This window comes from Vespula vulgaris, chromosome 19 (genome assembly GCF_905475345.1).
Source record: "Vespula vulgaris chromosome 19, iyVesVulg1.1, whole genome shotgun sequence".
In the NCBI taxonomy this organism is placed as follows: Eukaryota; Metazoa; Arthropoda; class Insecta; order Hymenoptera; family Vespidae; genus Vespula; species Vespula vulgaris.
In genome coordinates, this window is record NC_066604.1 from 3,908,151 (window position 1) to 3,933,559 (window position 25,409).

The 25,409-nt window shown below is 31.9% G+C and overlaps 4 protein-coding genes across 11 annotated transcripts; 2 read left to right on the forward strand and 2 right to left on the reverse strand.

Moving 5' to 3' along the window:
- Nucleotides 1-367: 367 nt before the first annotated feature.
- LOC127070614 (epsilon-sarcoglycan) lies at nt 368-11,199 on the forward strand. Of its 5 annotated transcripts, none has more exons than XM_051008805.1 (10): nt 368-529; nt 3,509-3,633; nt 4,824-4,966; nt 5,088-5,263; nt 5,358-5,459; nt 8,135-8,312; nt 8,433-8,671; nt 10,518-10,661; nt 10,731-10,799; nt 10,918-11,199. In XM_051008805.1, the coding sequence occupies exons 2-10, from the start codon at nt 3,513-3,515 to the stop codon at nt 10,940-10,942; spliced, it is 1,197 nt and encodes a 398-aa protein (XP_050864762.1). In that variant the 5' UTR covers nt 368-529; nt 3,509-3,512; the 3' UTR covers nt 10,943-11,199. The 5 variants fall into 5 exon arrangements, 4 of the variants coding, with proteins under 4 accessions (XP_050864762.1, XP_050864764.1, XP_050864760.1 ...); XM_051008807.1 differs by lacking the exon at nt 368-529 and adding an exon at nt 577-2,085; XR_007784589.1 differs by lacking the exons at nt 368-529; nt 10,918-11,199 and adding exons at nt 2,155-2,617; nt 10,379-10,416.
- A 393-nt stretch (nt 11,200-11,592) lies between these two features.
- On the forward strand, nt 11,593-17,677 carry LOC127070609 (wolframin). 4 transcript variants are annotated; one of them, XM_051008796.1, is made up of 6 exons: nt 11,593-11,848; nt 12,234-12,338; nt 12,409-12,625; nt 12,790-13,019; nt 13,097-14,301; nt 14,393-17,677. In XM_051008796.1, exons 2-6 carry the CDS (start codon nt 12,272-12,274, stop codon nt 15,182-15,184), a joined length of 2,511 nt encoding a protein of 836 aa, XP_050864753.1. In that variant the 5' UTR covers nt 11,593-11,848; nt 12,234-12,271; the 3' UTR covers nt 15,185-17,677. The 4 variants fall into 4 exon arrangements, with proteins under 4 accessions (XP_050864753.1, XP_050864752.1, XP_050864754.1 ...); XM_051008795.1 differs by having other exon boundaries at nt 11,593-11,825; XM_051008797.1 differs by lacking the exon at nt 11,593-11,848 and adding an exon at nt 11,887-12,110.
- Nucleotides 16,318-19,736, reverse strand: LOC127070619 (vesicular integral-membrane protein VIP36). The gene is made up of 7 exons (XM_051008814.1): nt 19,166-19,736; nt 18,849-18,964; nt 18,542-18,739; nt 18,302-18,464; nt 18,058-18,224; nt 17,875-17,938; nt 16,318-17,807 (listed from the first exon to the last, which is right to left on the reverse strand). Exons 1-7 carry the CDS (start codon nt 19,278-19,280, stop codon nt 17,656-17,658), a joined length of 975 nt encoding a protein of 324 aa, XP_050864771.1. The 5' UTR covers nt 19,281-19,736; the 3' UTR covers nt 16,318-17,655.
- A 116-nt stretch (nt 19,737-19,852) lies between these two features.
- On the reverse strand, nt 19,853-24,759 carry LOC127070620 (PPP2R1A-PPP2R2A-interacting phosphatase regulator 1). The gene is made up of 5 exons (XM_051008815.1): nt 24,116-24,759; nt 23,595-23,658; nt 23,078-23,475; nt 22,818-22,955; nt 19,853-22,699 (listed from the first exon to the last, which is right to left on the reverse strand). The coding sequence occupies exons 1-5, from the start codon at nt 24,223-24,225 to the stop codon at nt 22,474-22,476; spliced, it is 936 nt and encodes a 311-aa protein (XP_050864772.1). The 5' UTR covers nt 24,226-24,759; the 3' UTR covers nt 19,853-22,473.
- Nucleotides 24,760-25,409: the final 650 nt, after the last annotated feature.

Here is a 25,409-nt window from a genome sequence, read left to right on the forward strand (position 1 = left end):
TGCGTATGCGCCGCGCGTGTCGTTCTCCTCTCTCTCTTTCTCTGTGTTTCTCTCTTTTTTTTTATTTAAGACGTACGCTTGGTTGCACACACAACCTGTCACACAAAGTTGTTGTAACGCGCGCGCACTGCACTGCCGAAGAAAAGACGACGACGACGATGACGACGACGACGACGACGACGACGACGACGACGACGACGACGACGACGACGACGACGACAACGACGACCACGACGATGATTTACGACAGGAATCAGTACCGACCGAGGGAAAAATCAACCCCTACGCCGAGGAGTGGCCGCGGTCGTCCACCGTGTCCCGCTTGCATCAAAGCTCGCACTACTGCTGTTACTGCTGTTGCTACTGCTGCTGCAAATACACCACATCGTTAATCGAATAACGGCCGAGACCCGTTGGCGCACGAGAGGACAAGTCGTGCCGTAAATATATATCTCTATCGGGCCGCCGTCCGAGACCACGCCTACCGTGGACGTCAATAGGCAGTACCGTATATACTTCGTTTTCTCAAGTGCGCATAACGATATCTCTTTTTTGCTTCTTTCCTTGTTTTTTTTTCCTTCTATGTTCTCTTTCATCCCCCTTATAAAATTAAAACGTTTGTAGGATTGACATTTTTAACCTATCGAAATCAACGCTCGATAACTTCGATCGATCGATAATTACTTTATTGTTTTTTCGAGATATCTCGAAAGATTTGGATACTATTATTTAGCCAAGTTCGTTACTCTTTTAAGATTTTATATGACAATGTCGGCTTAATCGTATTGCTCGCTTTTCTTTTCCGTAAATACTGGTTTCGTTCGAAAGGTGACAAATTAACGATAACGAAGGAAATCGTCGTATTAATTTCTTCGAAAAGTTCGAACACGTGCATACGCGAGCATTCACACGTAGATTTGATCACGGTGGAACGTCCGAATGACTTGGTTCGCGTCATCTCTTCAAGATTTCTCGTAAGCGCGTTTCTTCGATTTAGGTAAAACCCGAAAAAACGGTCTGACGTTATTTGCGATAACGTTCCGCATTTATTAAAGTTGATGAATTTCAGTTTTATGTTTAGTTTCCACTCGCTTGTGCTTTATTGCTCTTTCGTCGTAACAAAGAACAAATCGTGCCTTGGAGGAATTCACGAGACGATTTATACGACTTTTTTTCCCTCTTTATTACATTTTCTAAGAGACGTTTAAGATGCCGAATTTATTTCTAACGAATTCGTAATAAGCGTTTCTATGATTCTCCTTACGACAATTGTGACCGATTATTTCAATCAATTATCGTTTTCATGTAATGCATCGGAACCAATCAGAGCTTTTGAATACTTTTTTGTATTTGTTAAACGACGTCGATATGTGTAATCTTCGATCAAGACCGTTATCGAATTAAATCGAAAGATCGATATCGTTCAACGTCTACGAGACAAATTTTGATAATATGGCGCGCGTTTTGCACATTGCGTTATGCACATTTAAAAATATACGTATTTTATATATTTAAAAATCTCGAACCGTACGTTGGATCCTGTGAATTTACGTTGTACCTTTGTACGAGAGAAATTAATCGCGTTTATTTTCATACTTTCAAGTTCGTAATTTTTCTGCCAAATATGTCGACGTAATTCGCGACTCTGTCTGGTTTTTCGAACTTGGTGAGGTTAACTTATCTAAAACAATTAAGACATCTTGATGATAAATCAAATTGATGCGATAAAAGGTCAGATAAAAGTAGTCGCACGTACCATCCGTCGTTACGTTTGTTTTAAGATGGAATATTATGCAATTTACTTTATATATATATGTATATAACAGTCAATTATTATACCATAATAACTATTATCTATCGAGATAACAGTCGTTATTCGTAAAATAATTAGTTCGACAACACGAAGCGAGTTTCTTCGGTTGAAATCGCATATTATTTAGATATCATAAAGTGAATATTCGTAAAAAAAAAAGACAAAAGAAAAAGAGGAAAAGAAATACTTTTCGACAAGTTAATCGATTAATTATCCGCGTCAGATTTTACACACGTCATAGATGAGTCAAGACTATTAGGAAGAAAGACCAGGTAAATATATAGAAAATTAATATATAGTTCTTTGTAAACGCTTTAATGATACACACCTGGGTAGGAAAGTGGCGCTTACAGTTGCGCACGAAGCGAATGCGCACACGCCTTTACGCGCCGCTTATGCTTCGTTCTCTTTCTTTTTTCTTTTAAAAAAAGATGTCTCGCGAATCAACGTGTCGATACCAAATTTCTCGACTGTAATCAATAACGTAAATCTTGTAACGAAAATAGACGATAGAAAGATTTCGATAAAAGTGATACAACGTGGACCAAGTTACGTTCGTTTTTAAGGTGCTCTTGCATAGGTTTACGAAATACTACGAAGTATGACGAAGCATGACGAAGTTTGTTACGTCGGGTCGATAATCCATCCTCAAAGTTACGACGAACGAACTGTATCCAGTTGTCCTACGATATTCGGCTTTTCCGTGCACTTCAAAAACACATCGCTCAAACCCGTGCGACATGATATTCGCATTGGGACGATCGATTTACATTTCGTGAAAATTCTGTTCAAAGAAAATCGTAAGTAAGTATCTTTTTGCCTGTCAAATTCTTGACAAAATTTCCCTCAAACCGATCGAGATCTTGTCGAAGGTGAAAGGCCTCGTCTGTCGTGCGGCAAATTCGATCGCTATTTTTGACGTATGACTTTTACCGTTCGTTTTAAATTTCTTTTTTTTTTCGTTCCACGTGTATATTCATGCATATACATAAATGGATGATACGATCAGTACGAGGATGTACATGGTAAAAGGTTAGACGTTCGATCGAATGAATTACATGGAAAAAGAAGTCTTCGTAAACGGCATCGTTTGTAATTACGAGTTTTCTTTTTCTCTCTCTTTCTGTCTCTCCTTAAGAACTATTTTCAAAAGATTGTATTTTTTAGAATATACGCGCATGTATTTCGTGTACGTTCGTATTTATTCAGCTCTCTTGTATTTATTCGCCGTTGCATATTCGATGTATGGAATTAACCTCATTCGGAAAGATGCATCAAGAATTTAACATCCGTAAAGAGTTTCATCGAGGTTAACTAAAAATTTCGCATCGAGATTCTCTCTGAAAGAAATTTTATTTATATCGAAGAAGGACACACGCATTATAGTGCGTCGTGATCAACGAGAAAATATTCAACGCGGCAAATTCAATTTCAATAGAAATGATAATAAATGATTTTCGAATCGTTGATCACTTAAATTTCTCATTGAATGTACTTTTAGCGCGATCAAAGAAAACATCGTCGTTCGTCCTTTAATATAAAAACGATACCATTATCGTCGTGTTATCATCATCGTCATTAAGATCGAGATTTTCATTTGTCCGGCTTCTTTATCGACTGAAATATGCGCGCGTTTTTCAAATTGACATCGATCGATCTATAATTAACACGTCGTTTGTTGATATCTTTTTTCAGCGAAATGCATCGACACGTGGGAATATTAACAATCCTGACGACCTTTGCCTGTGCTGAGAATATTCTAATGACCGAGGTCTTTGTCATACCTATCAGACCGGAAACTTTCGATTGGAGTCCAGATGGTAAGACGGACAAATAGATAATTAAAACAGTAACGTTTACGACGAAACGATAACAAATAAGAATAATAAATAAAGGCAATAAAATAGAATGAACGAAGAAATAATTTGTCAACGTTCAATGATAGAAACAGTCGAGCAAGTAAATAAAGAATAAAAATTATCTTTTTTTCTAACGCATGCTGTAGTGAAAAAAAAAGAAAAAGAAAAAGAAAAGGAAGAAAGAATGGGAAAAAGAAGAAAGAAAAAGGTGTCCGTTGTCACCCGTTAACCCGCTTCACAATTTGAAATTAAAGTACGTCTCGCACGTCATTCGGCGCGCACCACGAATAGCAATTATAGACGCGTCTCGAGCGTTAATAGCGTCCGACCTCGTACACGACACGCGTCCGCTTCTCTTTCTTTCTTTCTCTTTCTTATATGCATTTCAAGAGACACTTTCTAATACGCCTTTCGCCAAATTTGTCTAATCGTAAACGTTGAAAGTCGTTCGCTCGCGTAATCGATGAGTTTCGTCGAAAGGTACGGTCGATTTTTGCTAATGATTCGTTATGGATCATTGTTTCAATAAAACAAACTCGACGTCGTCGTTGTCACGATTCATCCTTTCGTTATTTTATTTTATTCCGTATTTTCTACTTTCGTTTCGATGAATCTCGATAATTTTAATCGTATTAGCGTGAAGTTTCGTTTCTAAGATGAGTTATCACGAAACGTTTCTTTATATTTATTATTCGTATATTAGTAATGAATGGTCGTGTGTTAAAAATAAAATTGTGTTTTATCTTCGACCACGTGCCCGATAGTTATTTGGACTTTAATATAAGAATGTCGAGACTATACAATTTAAGATTGTGAGAAACGTATGATTGCTTTATCTTATGTTACATGACGCGTGGGTAAACGATTTATGGTCGACGAGACAGTTTACGTTAATACAAACGACGCGAAAGACGAGCTAGCTTGATTTCTTTGAAGGAGAACAGAGAAAGAGAGAAAGAAAGAAAGAAAGAAAGAAAAAAGAAAGGAAGAAAGAAAGAAAGAAAGAATGAATGAATAATATATATATATATATATACACATTCCCTTTATGTAAATTTGTGTAAACAGTTAAACGTTCCTTTACCATTGACCATATATAAGTTTAATGTCTTAACAATGGCTTTTCATTCCACGATCGTTCGTCACTGTAGAAGGAAAATACGATCAGTTTACGTACCAACCGTCCTTGCTCAACGCTCCCGATCTTCCTTCATGGATTCACTATGTTCATAGTAAAAGAGATCACGGTGGATTTCTTTATGGTGTCGCACCCAAAAATCAAAAATATTTTCAAGTAAGCACACGATTTCTTATCATTATCATCTCCTTATTCAAATTTATCGCGTTTTAGTTGTTGTTATACTTGACAAGAAAAAAATATGTGTATATATAAATATATATATACATATTTTCAGTTGGAGATTGTTGGTCTGAACAAGCACACGTACGAGACGAAATATAAAGTACTCGACATCAACGTTCTTGAGAAACAGAATTTAACGAGATATGAGGTCAACTTAAAAATCGATAATCTCAATGTGGAAGATACGTTTGGTCGTAATCGAACCGAAAAACTTCTTGATGTTTTCAGGTCTGCCTCGCGACGGATATATACTTTTTATAAAATTTATATCTGTTTTTACTTCCCCCCTCATTATATTCACACGAGACACACGATCTTCCAGAAACAAACTTTGGACGACTGCCACGGATTTGTATGTCACTTTTCTGGCTTCAGCGGTCGAACTCGGTGCACGTTTACCCCTTAAACCCGGAGAAAGCGAGGGGTAAGCCTGATCTTATTTTCTAGAAGACTTCAAACTTATGTGCCATGCGAAGGAGTGAAAGATCAAAACATTTCTTCGTTATCGCTGACGTATCGATCATCTGATCGCCAACAGAAAATAACGCACTGACGTGCATTTTACGTTCTTTTTCAAGTCTATGATCGTCAGACGTTTATAACATATATACGAGCACATTTACACGCGTACACGTTAGTATCAATTTTATATTCATTTCTTACGTTGATTTCGTTAAAGACCAAAATTCTTACGCAATATCATCGATGATTTATCATTAATACTGTAGTCTGTAAATTTTTTATTTGCGATGATATTCTCATAGAGCGTGTAATTAAGACTTTGTAACATGAAAAGGATTTCGAAAGAAACGTTATTCCTCGTACGAGTTTATCTTTCAGGTTAAACGTACGCATCTTTGTTGTTAATCAGCATGATTTTCCTCGTAAGATAGGGAGAAGTCGTCTTTCGTATTATCACCTGTGTCACTCGTACAGGTGACTAACGGTATAATATTATTCGCGGCTACGTTCTATACGAGAAATAAACTTTCGATTCTATAAGGAAATTTTGTGAACTTTGCGTCAGAAATTCCTATTTTGTTCTTACGATTAAAAAAGCTTTCTTACAAGAAAACATTTATATGTATATTATGTTTTACACTGGAATACTATCACGTCATGAAATATAATGGTTTTAGGAGAAAATGACGAGAGATAAGCGTCCCCAATGATCGCAGGGAGATATTTTAGAAGACTATAGAAGTTATCGAAGCGTACAAATTTCAAGGAAAAATCAATGAAGCAACGGGGTTGATAATATACCCATCGTTCTTCATAGCAAATATTATCGTACATCCACGGGAAATGACGAACGTTCTCGACATAAATTTTAATCATTTTACAAACGCGTATATAATATCTACGATACGTCATATTAAGATTTGATTCTCTCATGTCGTACGTACAATCGGAAGTATTAAAAGGAAATATTTCATGAGATTAGATAACCGCGGGTGCCGGCCTTCCAATCTTTATATGGTAAGGTACTTACGCAAGTATTACTTACGAAAAGTATTTTTTTTTTTTTCTTTCTATGATAGTATCAAATATTTCTAATTTCGTGTCAAAAATTTCTCAATTTTCGATTGCAATATACGTACCAAAGTTAGAGCTGCGATTAATAGAACGTTTCTTTTTGCGATAATGAATATCTTCTTTTCATCTTCATGGATTCTATCAACCGATTTACATTCATGAACATTCTTCTTCTCTGTTGGAGAGAAATATCAGTCCGTGTACAGTTTTGAAAAAGAAGACAAAGAAAATCATACGATCACAATCTCTTTGGGAAACTCGATTCTGCTGATAAAAAAGTTATGCAACTTGATTTAATGATCATAGAAGTGTAAGAGGAATAGATAAAACGTATCGCGCGTCTCGTGCCTTGTCAAAGACCTCGATGGAACGGTGCCCGCGCAGCTACTAAAAGACTAAAGCAGTCCGCCTCCTTGCGGCAACGTAACGCCTCTAATATGTACACAGCGTGTAAATAGTCTGACTGCTCGAACAAGTACGACATTGTCAACGCTACAGGCGAAGATAATCGAAGCGCTTCACTGAATGACGTTCTCCTGTCCCACGCACGCGATAAGGCCGCACCTCGTCTCCTCTCACCTCACCTCACCTCCTAACTTATAATGCCTCTTTAGTTACGTATTGGGCCAGTGTCTCTCAAATTGCATCTTTGAAAAAATTAGAACTTTTTGGATATTTTCTTTTTTTCTAATGGAATCAAGAATAACTGCGCGTGAAGGAATTGGATCATTGACACACACGCGCGCGCATGCATTTCACGATCGTCGCTTATAATTGCGGTGTAATAATAGAGATAATCTGTCGTCATTTTTTTGTAGGTATGAGAAATACATATATGTATAAATTGCACGATTATCGCTAGATAATACGCGTAAAACGTTCCGCCGACAAACAACCACTTCTTTTTCCTTGATTGATTATAAATAATGCTGGCCAACAAAAACGAAATAATATTTGAGAGGATCCTTGGTAGGAATGACGCAAATACCATAAAATAAAATGCACGATATAACTCACATTCGGTAGTATAATCACGCAAAAAGAATCCTTGTATTTTTGACTCGTCAGTGTGTATCACCTTTTTCGGTTCACCATGAGGTCATTTCAAGTAATTTATCAGGAAACGAAATTCTCTCTTATCTCTCGTTGAGAAAACGCAACGCACCTGTAGCTTTGATGTGTTCGTTGTACTTACGACGAAAGAATTTTTTTACTTGTCTGACGTGTTTTTTAGTACTTACGTCACGACATCAGTTTCGGAGGAAAATAAATAAATATGTATGACAATGATAACAAACGTTTTCAAGACCGCCAAGATATTATGATATTATTTTCACTTATAAAACGAGTGCGTTGGAACGAACAAGACTCGGGAAACTTTTTCGTGAATCACACATGCTTTTATCAATTTCTAGATCGAGTTATCAACGTTAGATGTTAGAATCGGTTCATTCCCTCGTTTTTTTTTTTCTTTCTTTTTTTCTATGAAATAACGTTCTGGAAAAAAATTACTATCTCGATCGACTTTCTTTATTTCCATATTTTAACTGGCACTTTTTACAGAGTCGTCATGAGACTGGGCAGTTCGGTACCATTTTCACAAGAATTGATTGAACTTCAAAAGGAAGTAAAACCGCTTTGGAAGTTACTACCATCCTGTCCAAGAGATTTGAAAAGAACGAGCGTGGAGAGACTGTTCAGAGAAGCCGGTTTCTTATTGGATTGGTGTTCCTTCAAACTGGTCGGATATGTTTCTATATATATATATATATGTGTATAGACGTTTTTTTTTCATAGACGAATATTTTAATCAATAGACAAAATGATCTAATAATCATTTGTCGGCTTACGTTATGAAAAGATCACAAGCGACGAGCAACCAGGAAGTTCGAGACATGGACCGAGTATGAACATCGTTGGTTTACCGTCTTCTGGAATCTCTGAACATAGCGAATGGCAATGGGCGAGATCAACGAAAGCTGACATTCCAACGAGAAGTTATTTCAAAGAAATCGTTACAACGATCTTCGTACCAACGATATTACTTCTTCTTTTGGCCACTTCTCTGAGTACAGCACTTTGTCTTCATCGTGACAAAATGTAAGCTGGTGGTAAATTGTTTTATACTCTCCAATGGAAACAATTTTCCAAAACGAACACTTTCCATACATCCCAAAAATTGTAAATATTTCATTCTTATCAGCTTCTTTAACTTTTTCTTTGAGTCGTTAGAAAGAAAATATCGTTAGGGCTCGAAAGTCATTCTTTCTGTTTGGGTGTCTCAGCTCGTAAAATCGGTCACACGTGTAGCAGCATATTGAGTATAAACGAGCGAGACAGAGGACAAGGAACTCTCATAGTAGGTTTCATTCATAAGTAGGAACGATATCTGACCAAGCAATGTCGTGACGCTCAGTACGGTCGAAAATATGAATGCGATGTGGTCCGTGAACACTCGATAAATGTAATCGGCTCGTACACATACGTATACACACGCGCGCGCACACGCACCATGCATACATGCATGCATATATGTACAAAGAAACATATGTGTTATCGTTGAAACATAAGCGCGTCGTTGAAATAATAAAAATACATAAGTAAAAAATGATATTTGCGTCAAAAGTTTTTAATAAAAGATTATCATATTTAATACTTGCTATTGATTAATATTCAGCAATTTCTTTTCTCAAGAGATCTATGTATATACTTAGATACCAGTAGATTTGAAATAATTCAAATGGCTTTACAAACAAGTAGTAGATTAAATTACTCGCGTCATTCGGATTTCACAAACTACACTTTATATATAAATGGAAAAATATAAACACAAGGATCGCATTCATTTCCTATCACGCTTAGCATATAATTATCCTGACAGAGAAAAATAAAGTGCAGGATATCCGGTAAAGTGTGGGATAAAACAATATTGTTACTATCAAATAATCATCATTATAATTTCTTATTTACCATTCTATTTGATAATTAGTAATTTATACATAATCGAGCAATATTTATGAGTTTTTATCGAGAAGCAAACTCGTTATTAGCATTTTGTAAATTGAAATTTATTGATTTTTTTATCTAGCAAATATATTAATGTACAAATCGAAACGTCGAGATATTTATAGTTAGATTAATTGTGGACAGATGACTTTATTAAAGTTTTTTTTTTATATTCCAACGTAGTTTAGCTCGATCCTACAAAATATCAAGATTCCCGATCTCACGTAATCGAGTTAATCGTCATTTCCTTATGATAATGATAATGCGAATAACGCGCAACCTACGTAAACAGACTCGAGAATCGCACGTCATCGTACTACGTAAAATGATCATTTGCTATGACGTAAAGATTATCATCGATGTAAGTAAAATTATTAGTTTACGGTCACATTTTCGTTGTGACTTCCGTATTCTAACATTTATCATTTGTAGAAATTAATCGCCAGAATGTTAGTTGTATTTTATTTCTATAGGATAGATCCGGAATCTCAATTATACTTCTATGAATTATCCGAAAGGAAATTGTTAGGTATATCTATTACCTCGTTTATTTCCTCAATTAATAAAACTATAATTATGATTTGTATGCTTGGTTGAATAATAAAAGTTCGATAAGCAATTTTCGACGCTATCAATAAATTTTCACTGTGACTTTATAACGAAATGAAAATAATTTATTAACGTTCGAGATTGCTTGTTATCGTCGCAAATTTATTTCTTTAACTCATATTATTTTGAATATCTTTTATTTCTGCATTGTTACATTAGTTTTGTAACGCTAAGAAATTCTTTATTTTGCAGTTATGCATATTATCCGTTTGCATGCCATTCTATAGTCGGTAGGTACAGTTTCTCTTTATATAGCTTATAGATATTAAAAGATAAACTTTGTTGCATATGTAAACGTATAACTGTGTGTAATTAGTTCCTTTATTTATAGCAAAAAAACAGAATCTTCGTCGGTAGAAACAATGAGCAAGAATGGAGTGCAAATGGTACAATATGTAGCTCCTGAGAGAGGTACTTTGAGATCTTTATCTGTACCACCTTCTAGTCCTAATGACTCTTTAACACGTACACCGAGGTATAGAAATATTGTGTAATCTATTAATTAATAATTACTTTTTTATATTAATTCACACTATATTTGCAGAATTTCTAATGAACGTTGTAATCCATATATTCGACCTAATCCACCACCTTATACTGGACCAAGCAATTTGTACGTTTAATAATAATTATTACGAAATAATATAAACGATATATAAAGATTATGTAATAATAATAATAATAATAATAATAGTAATAATAATAATAGTAATGATATATGAAATTTTTAGTGTAGGTATGAGGACAGATTTCTGACTATACGAGGAGCCAGGAAAAACGTGGTTTTGCTAAGCACATACGATAAAAATACATTTGCGCTTTGGACAGAGAAATTGCAAAATCATCGAAACTGGCTCCATAAATTATAATTAGTGCTTAAATCAACGATAGAGTAGTTAACTTAATTAAGTGTGCTCTACATATTTCATTTAAAGGAGCCTTAGACTATATAACATAAAATGATAATCTTTTAATAATAACAAATAAAGTTATAATAAAATTGTTTAAATCTCCTCGTTAAATTGTCTTTATTTCATAAATTTTATTCTTTTTTTATGTTTATATATAATCCATAGTTAAGAACATGATTTCAAAATGTTTTGAATTTGGCGGACAAAATATTTGTTTTAAATTAGACCATTGAGAGATCAGTATTATAAAAATCATTCTCTGATTGGTCCATTCCAAATAATCTTTTCGATACGATATTCTAATAACTTTCTTTCGTAAATTTTAAGGTTTTATAAGAAATGTAACTTTAATTTCTTTCAATTATTTTGATCTATGTTATTTATCAACGAAGATACAACATTCTTTTATGGGTGAAGGTTATATGTAGATATATATATATATAAAAGAGAAAGGACAAAAGTATATAACATTGTTTATTATGCGCATGCGCGATAGAATGTAACATGCGCCTACCTCTGTCAGCCACATTGTCGATAGTCGCATTGTTTAGGCGGCCTCGTTTGTATCGTAAAGGAAATACGTGTTCGTTATTCTTATGTGGATAAATGATAAATAATATTAATAAAAAAGATTCGGACATCAAAGTTGGTTAACAACACTTTTACAATGGCTGGCATTATGCCGCTGTCAGGAAGACCCGGTAGAAAACAATGGACGTTACACGGTGGTAATTACTGTTCCAAAGAAGTAGTTTAGTAATACTTTTCATTTGATTTTCTCCGTCATATTTCTTAATACAAAGCAATTATTTTGATAAAATAAAAAAAAAGTGAAATCAATCTCTTAACAATGATTGGGAAAGCTAATAGATCAGTTGCCAAAAAGGGTTTCAAGAGAGTCAGACATCTGTCAATAACTCTTAGGTCAAACTTTATTTATATAGATAGATTGATATATAAATCTATTTTAACCGATACTAATCACAGACTAATTCACGTGTAAACTTGGAAATGTATGTTGTGTCATGATATATATATATATGTGTGTGTATGTATATATATATCGATAACAGATATATACATTGTATCTTCTTTATTATTGTAATAGACAAATTATACTATCTTGTTTTTGTTAGATGGAACACGCGGTTCTCTTAGACGATTACGATCTCAAATGGCAGAGGATGGATGTCCAGAATCTCAAGTAGTTTTAGCCAAACAACTTTTGGAAGAAAGATGTGGTATATTGTGCATCATATTTTGTAATAGTATACATTATAAGTAGTACATTGTTGTATTATTTTATTTAAGATTTGGAAGTTGATAAAGAAGAAAATGCAAAATTGGGCGTTTATTGGTTAACTAAAGCCTCGGAACAAGGAAATTTAGAGGCAACGGAAATTCTTAAACAATGTTTAGCTACAGGTCGTGGGATCACAGAACATAATTACTACGATGTTAAAAATTGTTTGGATATGACACAAGATGAAAAACTAGCTAAAAAAGCTGCAAGGGAAATGTTTACTAGGTAAAGATGAAGATCAAGATAATCGTCGTCCCTAGTTAGTAATTTTTCCAATATTGTTTTGTATTATTTACCGTTTATCGTTGCTTCTGTTCTTCCTATTATAAAGGGCATTCCTCTTTAGCAATTCTCCTTTGATTTCATTAATTTTTTAACTTTATATATAGTTTATCAAACGGTGAGGATTTTATTACAACGGAACAACTACAAAGATGTATGAGGGATGTAACGTCTCCATCTAGTAGTAGATTCGTTAATTGTCAGTCACCTAAGTCATCATCCAGTGCTTCAGACGAGAAGCTAAATGATGTTTTAAGTAATAAGTTTAGTCGAAATGGGCTTCCTGAAGATAATACATCTATAAAAGAGGAAAGTAAAATACACAACGTAACTTATGGTAATTGTACAACTCTTATATTACATTTATTAATGATAAATTTAATATGAATTACTATGTACACTTTATAATTGTAGACTGGATGGGTCATCAAAGCGAAAAAATAACTGAAGCAGCTTTAGTATCTGCAGCTACAAGCTATGCTCATGGAATGCTCCCAATGGTTTCTCGTACATTGTGTATGGTAGACTCACCTGAAATGGAATTAGCTACTATTCCTCTTTTACAAAGACCATTCATTCATCCGTTAGCATCCTTAAAGTATTTCTATATTTGGTTAATAGAGATAATAGGCCATAAGAGTAGACCGATTATAAAAATTCTTTTCACATCAAACATACATATACTTTTATTACTTTTGTTGTATTCCTTGTTTGGAACAGAAAGTTTAATACTTTTCATTCCAATGGCGCTCTATTATTTGTCTTTTATTGTAATGGTTATTTCTACCTTCCAGATGTTACACAGAAAGCATAAATTGAATAATTTCCGTGTATGGTCACGCCTATTCCTCAGTTATTCAGGTGGTAATCTAAATCCTGAGGAGGCAGAGTATCAATTTTGTTGCAATAACTTAAAGCCCTATGGTCATTTCTTTCTTGCTTTATTGCTCAATCTAATGATTTATCCTGTGATAGCTCATCAATGGACCCCACAATCTGAATTCACTATTATTTCTGTTACATTGACATTAGTGACATTACTCAATTTTATGTGGAATAATTCATCGAATTTTCCTGATCTTTTAGCTCTCTTTAGTTTTGGCGTGCATGTACTCGCAAAATATCCTTATGAAACGGATATTGTTGTTGCGCAAGGTTGGAGATTCCTCGATATACGAGTACCTACGTTTGCTTCCTATGTTGTTGGTAATGGCATTGAATTCTGCCTCAATTTTCGTGTTGTTTTCTATTTGTTGATACCAGCGGTTTTTTGTAAAATGGCTGCTAGAGAAAATTGGCGTGGCACATACAAAACTTTAATTCCTCATTGCGTCACCCTAAGCTGGTGGCAGATAGCAATATTTAGTTCGCAAAGTGCGACATGGTATGGTTTAATTAGGGGTGCTCTCGCATTAGTCGGTATGGTACTTTTTCTGCCAATTGCTGGTTTAGCTTCTATTATTTTGCCAATTATAGCAGCTGCAAAGTATTTATCAGAAAGTGATTTGGCAATGAGAATAATTGTAACTGCCATACTTGGAGGATTACCATTCGTTGCTTCTTGGTACATGAGGAGATTAAGAACTCCAAGATTTAATTGGATCATCACCGTTGTGCAGGTTTTTTTCATTCTATCTATATTAAAAATATTTATATTAATATCATCAATTTGAAATTTTCATTCGATTATTAATATAATCTTTCTTTCAGCTCGTTTTAGGCACAAGTGCTGCTATATTTTTATCCTGGCAAGTGATAACAGAATATAAAGAAGATTCTGATAACAATTCCTACGAAATTGCAGCCACATTATCGTGGGAGCAATACCAAAATCATTGTCACCAACCTGCATGGGAGGATATATCATCGAAGGCGCAAGTACAAATTGAATGTGCTCACTTAGAAGGCATTCCAATCTCATGGGAGGGTTACGTAACAAATGTTCGGTTAAAATCGATTAGAAACAATATTGGTACAATATTACGCATGCTACCTGACAGTATTAGAACTACGTTCAGCTGTACATATGGTGAACCGTATAAAGAAAATTGTGATACGTACGACGAAATACGTAGAAAGAATTGTGAACATTTTGTAAATATTCAAAAGAAAAGGCATAAGTGTCATTTTCCTGCATGGGATCAATATGAATTTGAAATTTTTGTCAAAATGAAAAGTGGTATATGGAGAAGCAATGCAGAAATCGTGCTCATTGCAGATCACTCGTTTACCAATTTTAGTTTAAGTATATATCCACGCGATAAAATTTGGTTTTCTGGTACGTTATCGAACACAGGTTTAGAAAAGGAATCTTTGCTTGGTGGTGGGGAACCTCACATTGAATTAGATGAGATTAGTTGTTTAGCCTGTCATTCTGCTGACCTCAAGTCTTTTAAACGACACAAATATCACATAACATTAACTTCAATAGTGAATAATTTCTGGCTTGGCATAAAGACTGTTCTTAATTTTTTACTAAATCCTATTGTCTTATTTAAGTAATTCTAATGCATTCGTTACAGGAAAAATAACTTGATTCAAACTTTTTCATTGAAGAAAGTTTGAATCGTCACATTTTTTCCTTTCGAAAAACTACATGCTTATACGAATATCGTACAAATGTATTTAAAAAGTGACAAACACTTTTTCGTTAATACTTGGTACGAAAATAACTTCACAATGGTTAATCTTTATCTTAAATAGATCATGATAGTTGTGTCCCGAATGGCAGAAATAATATAATTAAGCACATACTTAAGCTGTATTATCATGTTTTATATTACCTCAGTCAGTCATTTTAAATTCATATTTTATTCTAAAATATCTATTTTATAAAATCTGAATATGTATGCGTACATATATATATTTTAGGAATAACATTTATCCATATGCTTTACTGCCATTCAAAATGGAGAATATGCTTAATATTTTTCTATTACATTTTCAGAATATGAAGAAAATGAAAGTTTTGAATTTAATTTTGACAGAAATATAAAACCTAATAAACGATTTCAGTAATATTGTATTGTATCTTAGATTATAGATACTGAAATCTAATTTAATTAAAATAATTAATATTTAGGAAATATTTTAATTTTTCCAAAAAATAATAATAGCACACATACAAAAAATAGTATAACTAAATTAACAACTATTACCTATTGATATGTAAAATGATAACAGATCATAGAGAAACTATGTATCTAGAATAGACATCAAATTAATCGACGTAACGATAAACTATGACAACGTATTAATACAATTATATATATATCTAAATATTACAAATACATGGACAAAAAACCAAACACTGTATCAAGACAGAAAGGAAACTTAATGCTATATTGATATAAATGTTCAAAATCTCAATGTAAGATTCGATAAGTAATACAGAAACTACTAAGTCCATAGAAATAATAATACTACCAGATGTATCATATCAGATAATGAGGATGATGAATAACAAATAACATAGTAAAAAGATATGATAGAATTAGAAGTGCCTTAATATTCTTTTGTTCAAATATTAATTCATTTAAAAAAAAAAAGAGTAATATTTTTAAGAATAGTCATATGATTTTTTTTAAATAATTATTAAAGAACATTTGAATAATAAAAAAAAAGGAAAAACTTGATTTCCTGCAGTTGTTAATAAATTTATTTTACATTTGGCAACAGATTATGATACATTATTCTTTAAACATTTTTTTCCTTAACAAGGTAATTAATTGGTTTGGTTCTTTGTTTCTTTTTCTTTTTTATCAATTTTATATAAAAAAAATTTTATAAGAGAAAGATACTCTATAATTATTTCGCATAGATTATTAGTGTTCGTTTCACTTATGTACAAATATAAAATCTACATTAATCAACTATTTTGCTTACGCTTAATCCGAATAAAAAAAAAAGGAAAGATAATATAAAATAACAAAAATCATTTATGTAAACTGAAAATTGAATGAAAAAGATTACACCATTATTTATCCATTTATAACATACTGAACTATTCATTCTGTATTACAATCTTAATGCAATTCACTTGTTATTTTGCAAGAATATAAATTACAAAAATACCATGCAGTATAATTCAGGATATGAATATTTCATATGTTTCAAAGAAGTTTGTATTCTAATAATATCTGTAACATTTTCTTAAGGTATACTGTGATAACAAAAATGAATGTACTCTTAATCTGATGAAATTCTTACAGGCGCTTAAAAACATTATAATGATATTGAAACAATTTCGTAATATATAAAGATTATCAAAGTCAATCAGTGCAATTTTCTTCAAATGTGTAATTCAGAATTATAAGATTTTTTATTGTTCTAATTAAATCAAAAGAAATGAATCTCTTAAAAATTAAAGCAATCAATTGCTTACATTATTAAGCAAAAATTTACATTCTCTTGCATCCTACTTTTTTATTATTTGAGCATGTATATTTACTCAGGCAGTTGAGTAATATATATACATACATACATACATATATATGTATATATGTGTGTATATATATATATACACACACATATATATATATATACATACACACATATGTATATATTTTTTTTCTCGATTTATATTTTATATCTAATATTTACTTATTAAATTCAACTTATATATACACTGATTAACTTCTTAATACTTTACATATAATAAAAGTACTTAGGTCCGGTCCAGCACAATTACTATATAGCTTGATACATTCACAATTACAGTATTATATATCATATACATATATGAATTATTTCACTTTTTTATGTCATGTTCTGACATATATGTGATTCTTTGTCTAGAAGTCTTTTTTCTGAGAAGAAATTATACTATATTAATCGTGTTTAAATCAATTTTTAGCACGACCAGTCTCATGAACACTTTAAATATTACACTACAAACATTCCTGGTACAGGAAAAATCCTGAGTAAAAGAATCCAAAATGAATTGTTTGGTAAATTGCCATCCATGGAATAAATCAATAAAAGCGCTTTCGACTATTTTCCTGATGTTTCTGATATAACATGATCCCTATCACGATACAAACTATTATTGCTATTACTCCCACAAGCATTAAAAGGAACATTTTTATACCACCTAAAGGAGTTTGTTTTGGATCGTCCACACGTTCTACAAATTAAGTTATGGTATAATTATATTCATAAATTATATATTCATTTATTTAAAGATATCTTACCACGTGGGGATTCAAAGAAAGCTGCAGATGGTAAAATAGTAGATCTGTCCTCATAATCTTTTGGCTATATAAATATAAAATTTATTTTAGTTATAATGGTTGTGTATCTATAGAAAATATCCAATTTTTTCGTACACATATTTCTAATAACGTCCAACAAGTTATACAGAAAGAAATACTTACATCATCCGGTAAATCTAATTCAAATAGACGAATCGATAAAATGTCATGGTTATCACTTAGATCTCCTGTTGTTGCAGAGATACCAAAATAATAACCTGTAGGTAATTTAATACCCTTTACAGAAAAACATTCTTTCCAAGCTGCTTTGTTTGCTATATCTATGGAAACTGTATCATAAAGATAATAATTTTAAATTTGTATTAATTACAATAAAATTGCATAAACTAATGAAATTATGATTTACCAGTTAAAGTATCTTTTTCATATCTTATTGCTATATGTGAATCATGATCAAGATTTCTGAATTTTGCTTCGCATCCTGCAAGTTGTGTATGTGTTCCATCACGATCATGATCATAATGCAAAGAACCATTATTTACCATAGCTGAAACATAAGGATGTTGATGCTGCAAATAAAGAAAATATTATGATTATATGTGAACCATAATAATTTGCTATAATTAAACGATTAATATTATATTACATTGTGAGGACCATTGTGATTGCTGTACGTATCCAGTATTATTGCTAAGCCTTGAAAATAATCCATATTTCCAAAAACAGGACCATGTTTCATACGTTGTTTAGCATACCAAATAGCAAAGCCATCTCCAAATAAATCCTTTTCTTTCCCATGTACCTTGAAATGTATTTGAAGCTCCCAATTTCTAACAAAACATGCCTATAAAACATACAATCACAAATATATTTTTTTATAACATTTTAATAGCGAATAAAAAATTAAATTACATATTTTAAATAAAAGAGATAATATGAAAATATTTTCTTACAATGGAGTTCCATATCGCTCCTTGTTTACTTTGTAAATCTGGTGTCAATCTTACATAGTTATTTGTAACCATTGTACTACCCATAAAATCCCAATAAGGAATCGTCATGCCAGAACCTATAAAATATTCATTCAAATATTTCTGATATTATGTTATTGACGATTTTTTTTTATTCTTATTTTTTTTATCGATATCATAACCTATAATCATCGTTTTAATGAAAGAAACAATCTATAATTCATAAATGATAGCATGGAAAAATTTGATAGAAGATTACTACGTAATAATATATATAATACGAAATTCAATTTACAAACCTTGATAAGGCCGTATTAAAGAATGTTCTCGTTTCATATAATCCTTTGTATTCCATTCTGCACCGGCGGATTTTAAAATACTCACGATTAAGGCGTAAAATAAAGTTAAATACATTCTTTTATATTGAATTATTGCTATTACTGTGTATTTATTTGAATAATTTATAACAATTGTTTTTATAACAACAGGAATTCGCAAAAATTACTGGAAATATACAAAAAAAATATAAGTCTGACAGAAAGAACACAACTTGCAAGTTTAGAAATAGATGAAAATAGAGATAGAGTGACAAGTCAGTTCCTTGTTATTACAGGAGTATTCCTGTTTGATCGGTACAGATCACTTTGAAATTCGATGATAATATTAATGATAAAAAACAATGTTCAAGAATTTATACGTGATATTTTATTTGTGATTTAATTAAATTAAATTAGTTGAGAATGTCATTGAGAAATTTCTTAAAATCATTACTGATGTTACTGCATTTGTCTTGCTAAAAAACAATATAATACGTCTGTTTGCCGCTAGCGTCGCTTCTGTCACATCCAATTTATAAATTTAATTTAAGCGCCAATTTGGAATTTGATTATAAAAATATATCGTCGCTTGATTAAGTAAACAACAATTTTTATTACTATTAAAAACAGTTATAAAGTCAGATATTTCAGTAACAAGGAAACGATTCATTTCGATAGAAATTTCTGAATAATAACAGTTTTTATTGAGTTAAATTTGTTCTCAATCCACTGTGGTGTTTACATTAACGTAAGAATTTCAATATTCACATATGGAGTTATTAGACATATATTTATAATTATGTGACAACTTGTTCTTTTTAATTAAGCACGCAAAAAATAATTTACACATTATCATCGATTTATACGCGAAATTGATAAAATCATAATGATTTTGCTATTTACATAAACTTATTAATTTATTTTTTTAGATTTTCATAAAAGTATGTCGTATTAGCTGCAAAACACTTTATTATTATATTTTTTGGCGATCCCTTTAGTGCTTGCATCGTCATATATCGTACAAAATGATAAATAAAAGTTGAATAATGCTGAATCTTGTTAAAATTTCAATTAGAAAATTATAAATGATAGGTTATAAAATACTTTTGATATTAAATTTAATAGTCTCTTGCTCGTTTCTATTACAAATAATTCATATATGATACAAATTAATTCATAAATTAATGTAATTACGTATGAAAATATGTAGAATATATAAAACCATCACGCACTATTATTCCATTGCAATATTTAAAGCCCATGTACGTTATGTATAAGTATGTATTTTTTTGTAAAATATCCGACACAATTAATGTTATTGTTCTATCTCATCGTATATGTAGGAAACATCAATATGTTTAGTTGATTTTACAATGATTATTCCATCTATTGATATTTCACATTTTCATCTAATATTTGCACGCACCAAAGGGTTAATACAAAATTTTTTACGTGCATGAACGAATACGTATTTATCTAAAACTTAATCAATTTTGAAGAAGTTGATTGAGAAAGTATTGTTTTATTTACACATGATTTTTTTTCAATTGGGTGGAGGCCATTTTGATTTATAAAAAAAGTGCCTTATAAAACATTAATTTCAGTCTTAAACTTAGGAAGCATATGTATCTTCTGAGAAGTTCACTTTGACTTTAGGAATATACAAGATTGATTTGTCTACCAAACAACAGCATTGATGAATTGGTTTTTCCACGTTTCTTAATACTAATAATAATGATCTTTTAATATTTGAGCTAACGACATACATATTATCTACAAGGCATTATTAGGATCATCAATGCAAGTTGTTTTACTTTTGAAAGATGTTAAAAATATACTAGATATAACGCGATTAATAATACTTCTTCTCTCTCCATAGCTTGGCGCAGATCAAAGTGACAATAGTTTTACATTATAATTTATTACAATAACGTAGGCTTCCAATTTCGATTCAGAACATGAAAAACAAATGTTGCTTATTATAGTCAAAGCATGTATTTGAAAAGGACTAATTATATATAAATATTTAACAATATGGTACAAATTATTTATAACTGCATTATGTTTATAGTTTACTTCGAAAAAGTACAGAATAATTAATAAGCTAAAGTTTGCAAATTTTATTTGATATAATATAAGCAAAAACTAAAACTATTTTTATGTGACAAAGTTCAATCTTAACTAAAACTTTGGTGTAAGTTAAAAGGACACCTTTTAAAAATGTTGATTATCTCACGGTTGATATCTTGTTCTTCCATAGTCGATGTACAACAATGGAAAAGGAATGCAGGCAAATTTACTCTGAGAGTCTATGCATAATTTGTTGAAAATTTTCAGATATCAATGTTATGAAATATTGCATTTGTTTGCTCATCAAGACTGTTTGTATCGTGTCATGAAATATAGACCAATATTAAATTGTGCAAGCACATTCTAATTCCAATTTCTTATATCAATTTTTTTACACAAAATCCAGTTTTATCATGGAAGTGCATCGTTTCTAAAACACTCCATGTATTACAATTATTACCTGAAACTATCTCATTTTTACTAACTAACCACAATGGCATTACCGTAGCTAATGTAAGTCTATTGAAATTTGGTTCATAACATGGCAACAAGACTAACAATTCAAATTTAAAAGGAGAGATAAAACAATCTGTGCAATTAATGCAATTCCAATATTACACACAAATAAATTGTAGATATTACTGAATAGATAATTAACATGATTAGAATAATTCAGCAATTATATGCTATTAATAATGATTCATAAGAGGATCAGAGCTATTAATACAAGTTAATATTTGGATAGCACTGCTAATAAAGTGGCACATGTGTAATTCGTAGACGAAAAACAATACCATAAGTAACACTAAATATTTATATATCTATTATCATATTATATTTGTAAAATAATGTCTTTCAAAAATATGAAGAAATCTTTTTCACTAAGATATACTTGATATTGTACTAAAATTGAAAAACATTGAAAACATTCCAATCTATATTTATAGTAATTATTTAATATATATATATTTTTTTTCCATTATTTTAATCATGTGTTTAGAATAACCTTAGTTCCTTTCTATTTACAGGAACATAGTTAAAGCAGGTACTCTCATCTGTAGCTGCTATGATTTTAGTATATGAGAATCAGCACAAAATTCCCCTTGATTATGGTAATGCAAGAAATACTAATACAACTATTTCAAGTCAGTATTACAATACATCATACAACAAGAGATAATATGACACGTCGTGAATTGTCAGTTTTTAGGTGTTTATATTCATCTGTCATTACCTTGACTAATTTTATCTGTTTGAATTTGGTCTATTGTTTCGGCTTGCATGCTTGTTTCATTTAATATATCATCGCTATTAGGACCAATACAAACTGGCGAAGGACTGTCCACTGGTTGAAAGGAAAAACTTGGTGAATCTGCACTAGATAATGATTCAGGAGTTCCAACAGAACTAATGGTTCCAGAAAGTGGACTGGATATTGTATCTAATCTGAATGTAATAAATAACATTATGTGTGAATGTGTGTGCGCGTGCGTACATACATGTATTTATTAGTTATCAAATTTATATCAATGTGAAAAAGATACGAATAATTTATGAATATTACCTGAATGCACTTTGTATTATAGAACCCGATGTACGTTTGGCTGGAGGATACAAATGATGATCTACACCGGTATCATCTAATTCAAATTTTCGTTTAACAGGACCCAAGCAGCTTGGCCTTATTGGACTTAGACTGCGCCTATAAAAAATTAATACTCGATAATGATAAATTATACGGCTATTTCCCTTATTAAATTTGTTAACTTTAATATATTTGGCAATTTTCTATCTGTTGGATTTACTTATCGAGTCAATTTGTACCTTGTAGCAAAAGCTTTTCTTGTTGGACTAGGCGACAAATTACTTTTCCAATTAACCATATGAATACCAGGAGAATAACACTGTCGTTGATTTAATCCCGATCTTGTAGGCGACGGCGACGAACACAATGGTGGACCATTTGCGGATAAATTTAAACTGAGCGGGTCTAATATCCTTTTTGCAATTTGTCGTTCTGCTCTGTTAAGATGAGAAGGAGATTCTGAATCCTTAAATGACAAGCCTTCTGCTTCTAGGGTAAGATCTTCCCATGATTGAGATATTTGCATCGCGCTGTGAATTTCCTTTTCATGTGCAGCTTCACGACCAGCAACATCTATACATTCTTCTTGCCTTAATTGGCTGACTCTTGGCGTTAAACGTGGTATACTACAAGGACTCTACAATAAGCAAAACGACGATAAATATATTTGAATGCCAAATAATTACGTTATATTATAGCTCGTCTTAAAAACTATACGTTCTCAAATCTATATATATCGAATAAGAAATATCTTACACTAGTGCTGAATCGTCGTAGACGAGGTGAATTGGCAAATACATTGAACGTCGATACAGCATTTCTGAAAATGACAAGAAATAAAAGCCACAGTTAAATAGTAGTCCAATAAAGGTATAATAAAAGGGTCATTAAGAAATCTCGTCAGATCTCTTATAATCATTATGTCGAAAATATAGATTTCTTTTCAAAGATCGACTTTGTTTGATAAAACTCGCATATAACAGGCAAAACAATGTACAGAGATTGCTTATTGGGAATATATATAATCTTACTAAAAAAATTGCAATTTATTGGATAATCGTGACGGTGTTTATTAAAATCTAATAAAATTTGAATTTGAGTGGTCCAAGAAATTTATATCTCCACTCAGTTAATGATAAAGGAAAAATCATTAAAATCGTCATTTCTGAAGGTATTTCAAAGAAAACATGAAATGATTTATTTGACAATGGGAGTAAAGATAATTCTAAAGGATGTGTTTAAATAAAGATGTTTAAATAATAATCGATTATAGATACCTTGGTGCAGAAGTAGAGGGTGAGGTAACAGACATTGTGGCACTGATCTCATTAATCATAGGCGCACTGCTTGATCGTTTTAAACTGACTATCGGACAATCAACATCCATGATTGTCAAAAGTCTCTGTCAATTCATGTGTTTCTCCGCGAGCAATATCCACAAAAGAGAGACACATTGAAATTAGTCTTGGGTTGCGTCTTTTTATCGCGATATCGTTAATAAATATAAGAGATGTTGCTGAAGTTATTATACGGACGGCACTTAGATCGATTGGTAAAAAGATGAACGTATGACAAGTAACGTATAACGTAACATGTGTTTTTACAATCCCGTATGGAAAGCATGAAAAATTCTTCTTTGAAGTTGTGTTTCCTATTCTTGTAATTTTGCACACTTTATATCGAGATATTTTTCAATCGACTTAGATTCGTCTTAATAAAGAAGAAAAAATATAGAATACATTAAAAGAAACACTCGTGTACGACAGATCTTGATATCGAATGTAAAATTGAATTTTCTACTTGTTCGTCTACTACAAAGATTACTACGAGCTTTTCGTCGATTCAGAGAGCATCACAACGGAACCCGGTACAACCTACTCAACACTCCGTCGACAACTGGAATGAGCGTGGCTCTTTGCTTGCAGTGATTTTTATTAGCCTGCCCAAGTCAAACACAATTGTGCCAGATGGTGCCAACTTTCTTACCAACGAAGACGCATATACAATTTCTTGAAAACCAATAACAATAGGATTTCAGGTAGTCGTTGACCAATCATAAAACTTTCAGAAGAAGAATAATGATTGGATTAAGCAGGGTGCATCCCCATAAATGTGTCATTCCAAATGGATGTGTAAAGTTGTCCCTTTTGTGTGTTCTTTCTTTTATTTTCCCTCAGTCGCTATTGTTATTTTACTCAAAGATATGTATAGCATATTGTTTTAAGTGAAAGTTTTATGAGGGTTAGGGAATGGGGATGCGCGTTATCCGTTTAAATGATATTTCGAAGGGTTTCCAGAAAAACTCAGCATATCGGATTAAGGATGTTCGAGAAACGGTAATAAATCATTTCTTCTTCGACGAATAACTTGGGAGGAACGATTCAAATAAAATCAATGTGATATTATAAATTTATGAAGAATTATCATTTTCCGAGCTTTTTTAAATACGTTATTTAGAGGTATAATTTTTGAATATTCTCTTTTGTATACATATATAACTTTTTGTTAACAATGACAATTTCTTGTTAAAAAGAAAACCAAGTAACGTAAATTGTATTTACTGTAACCTTG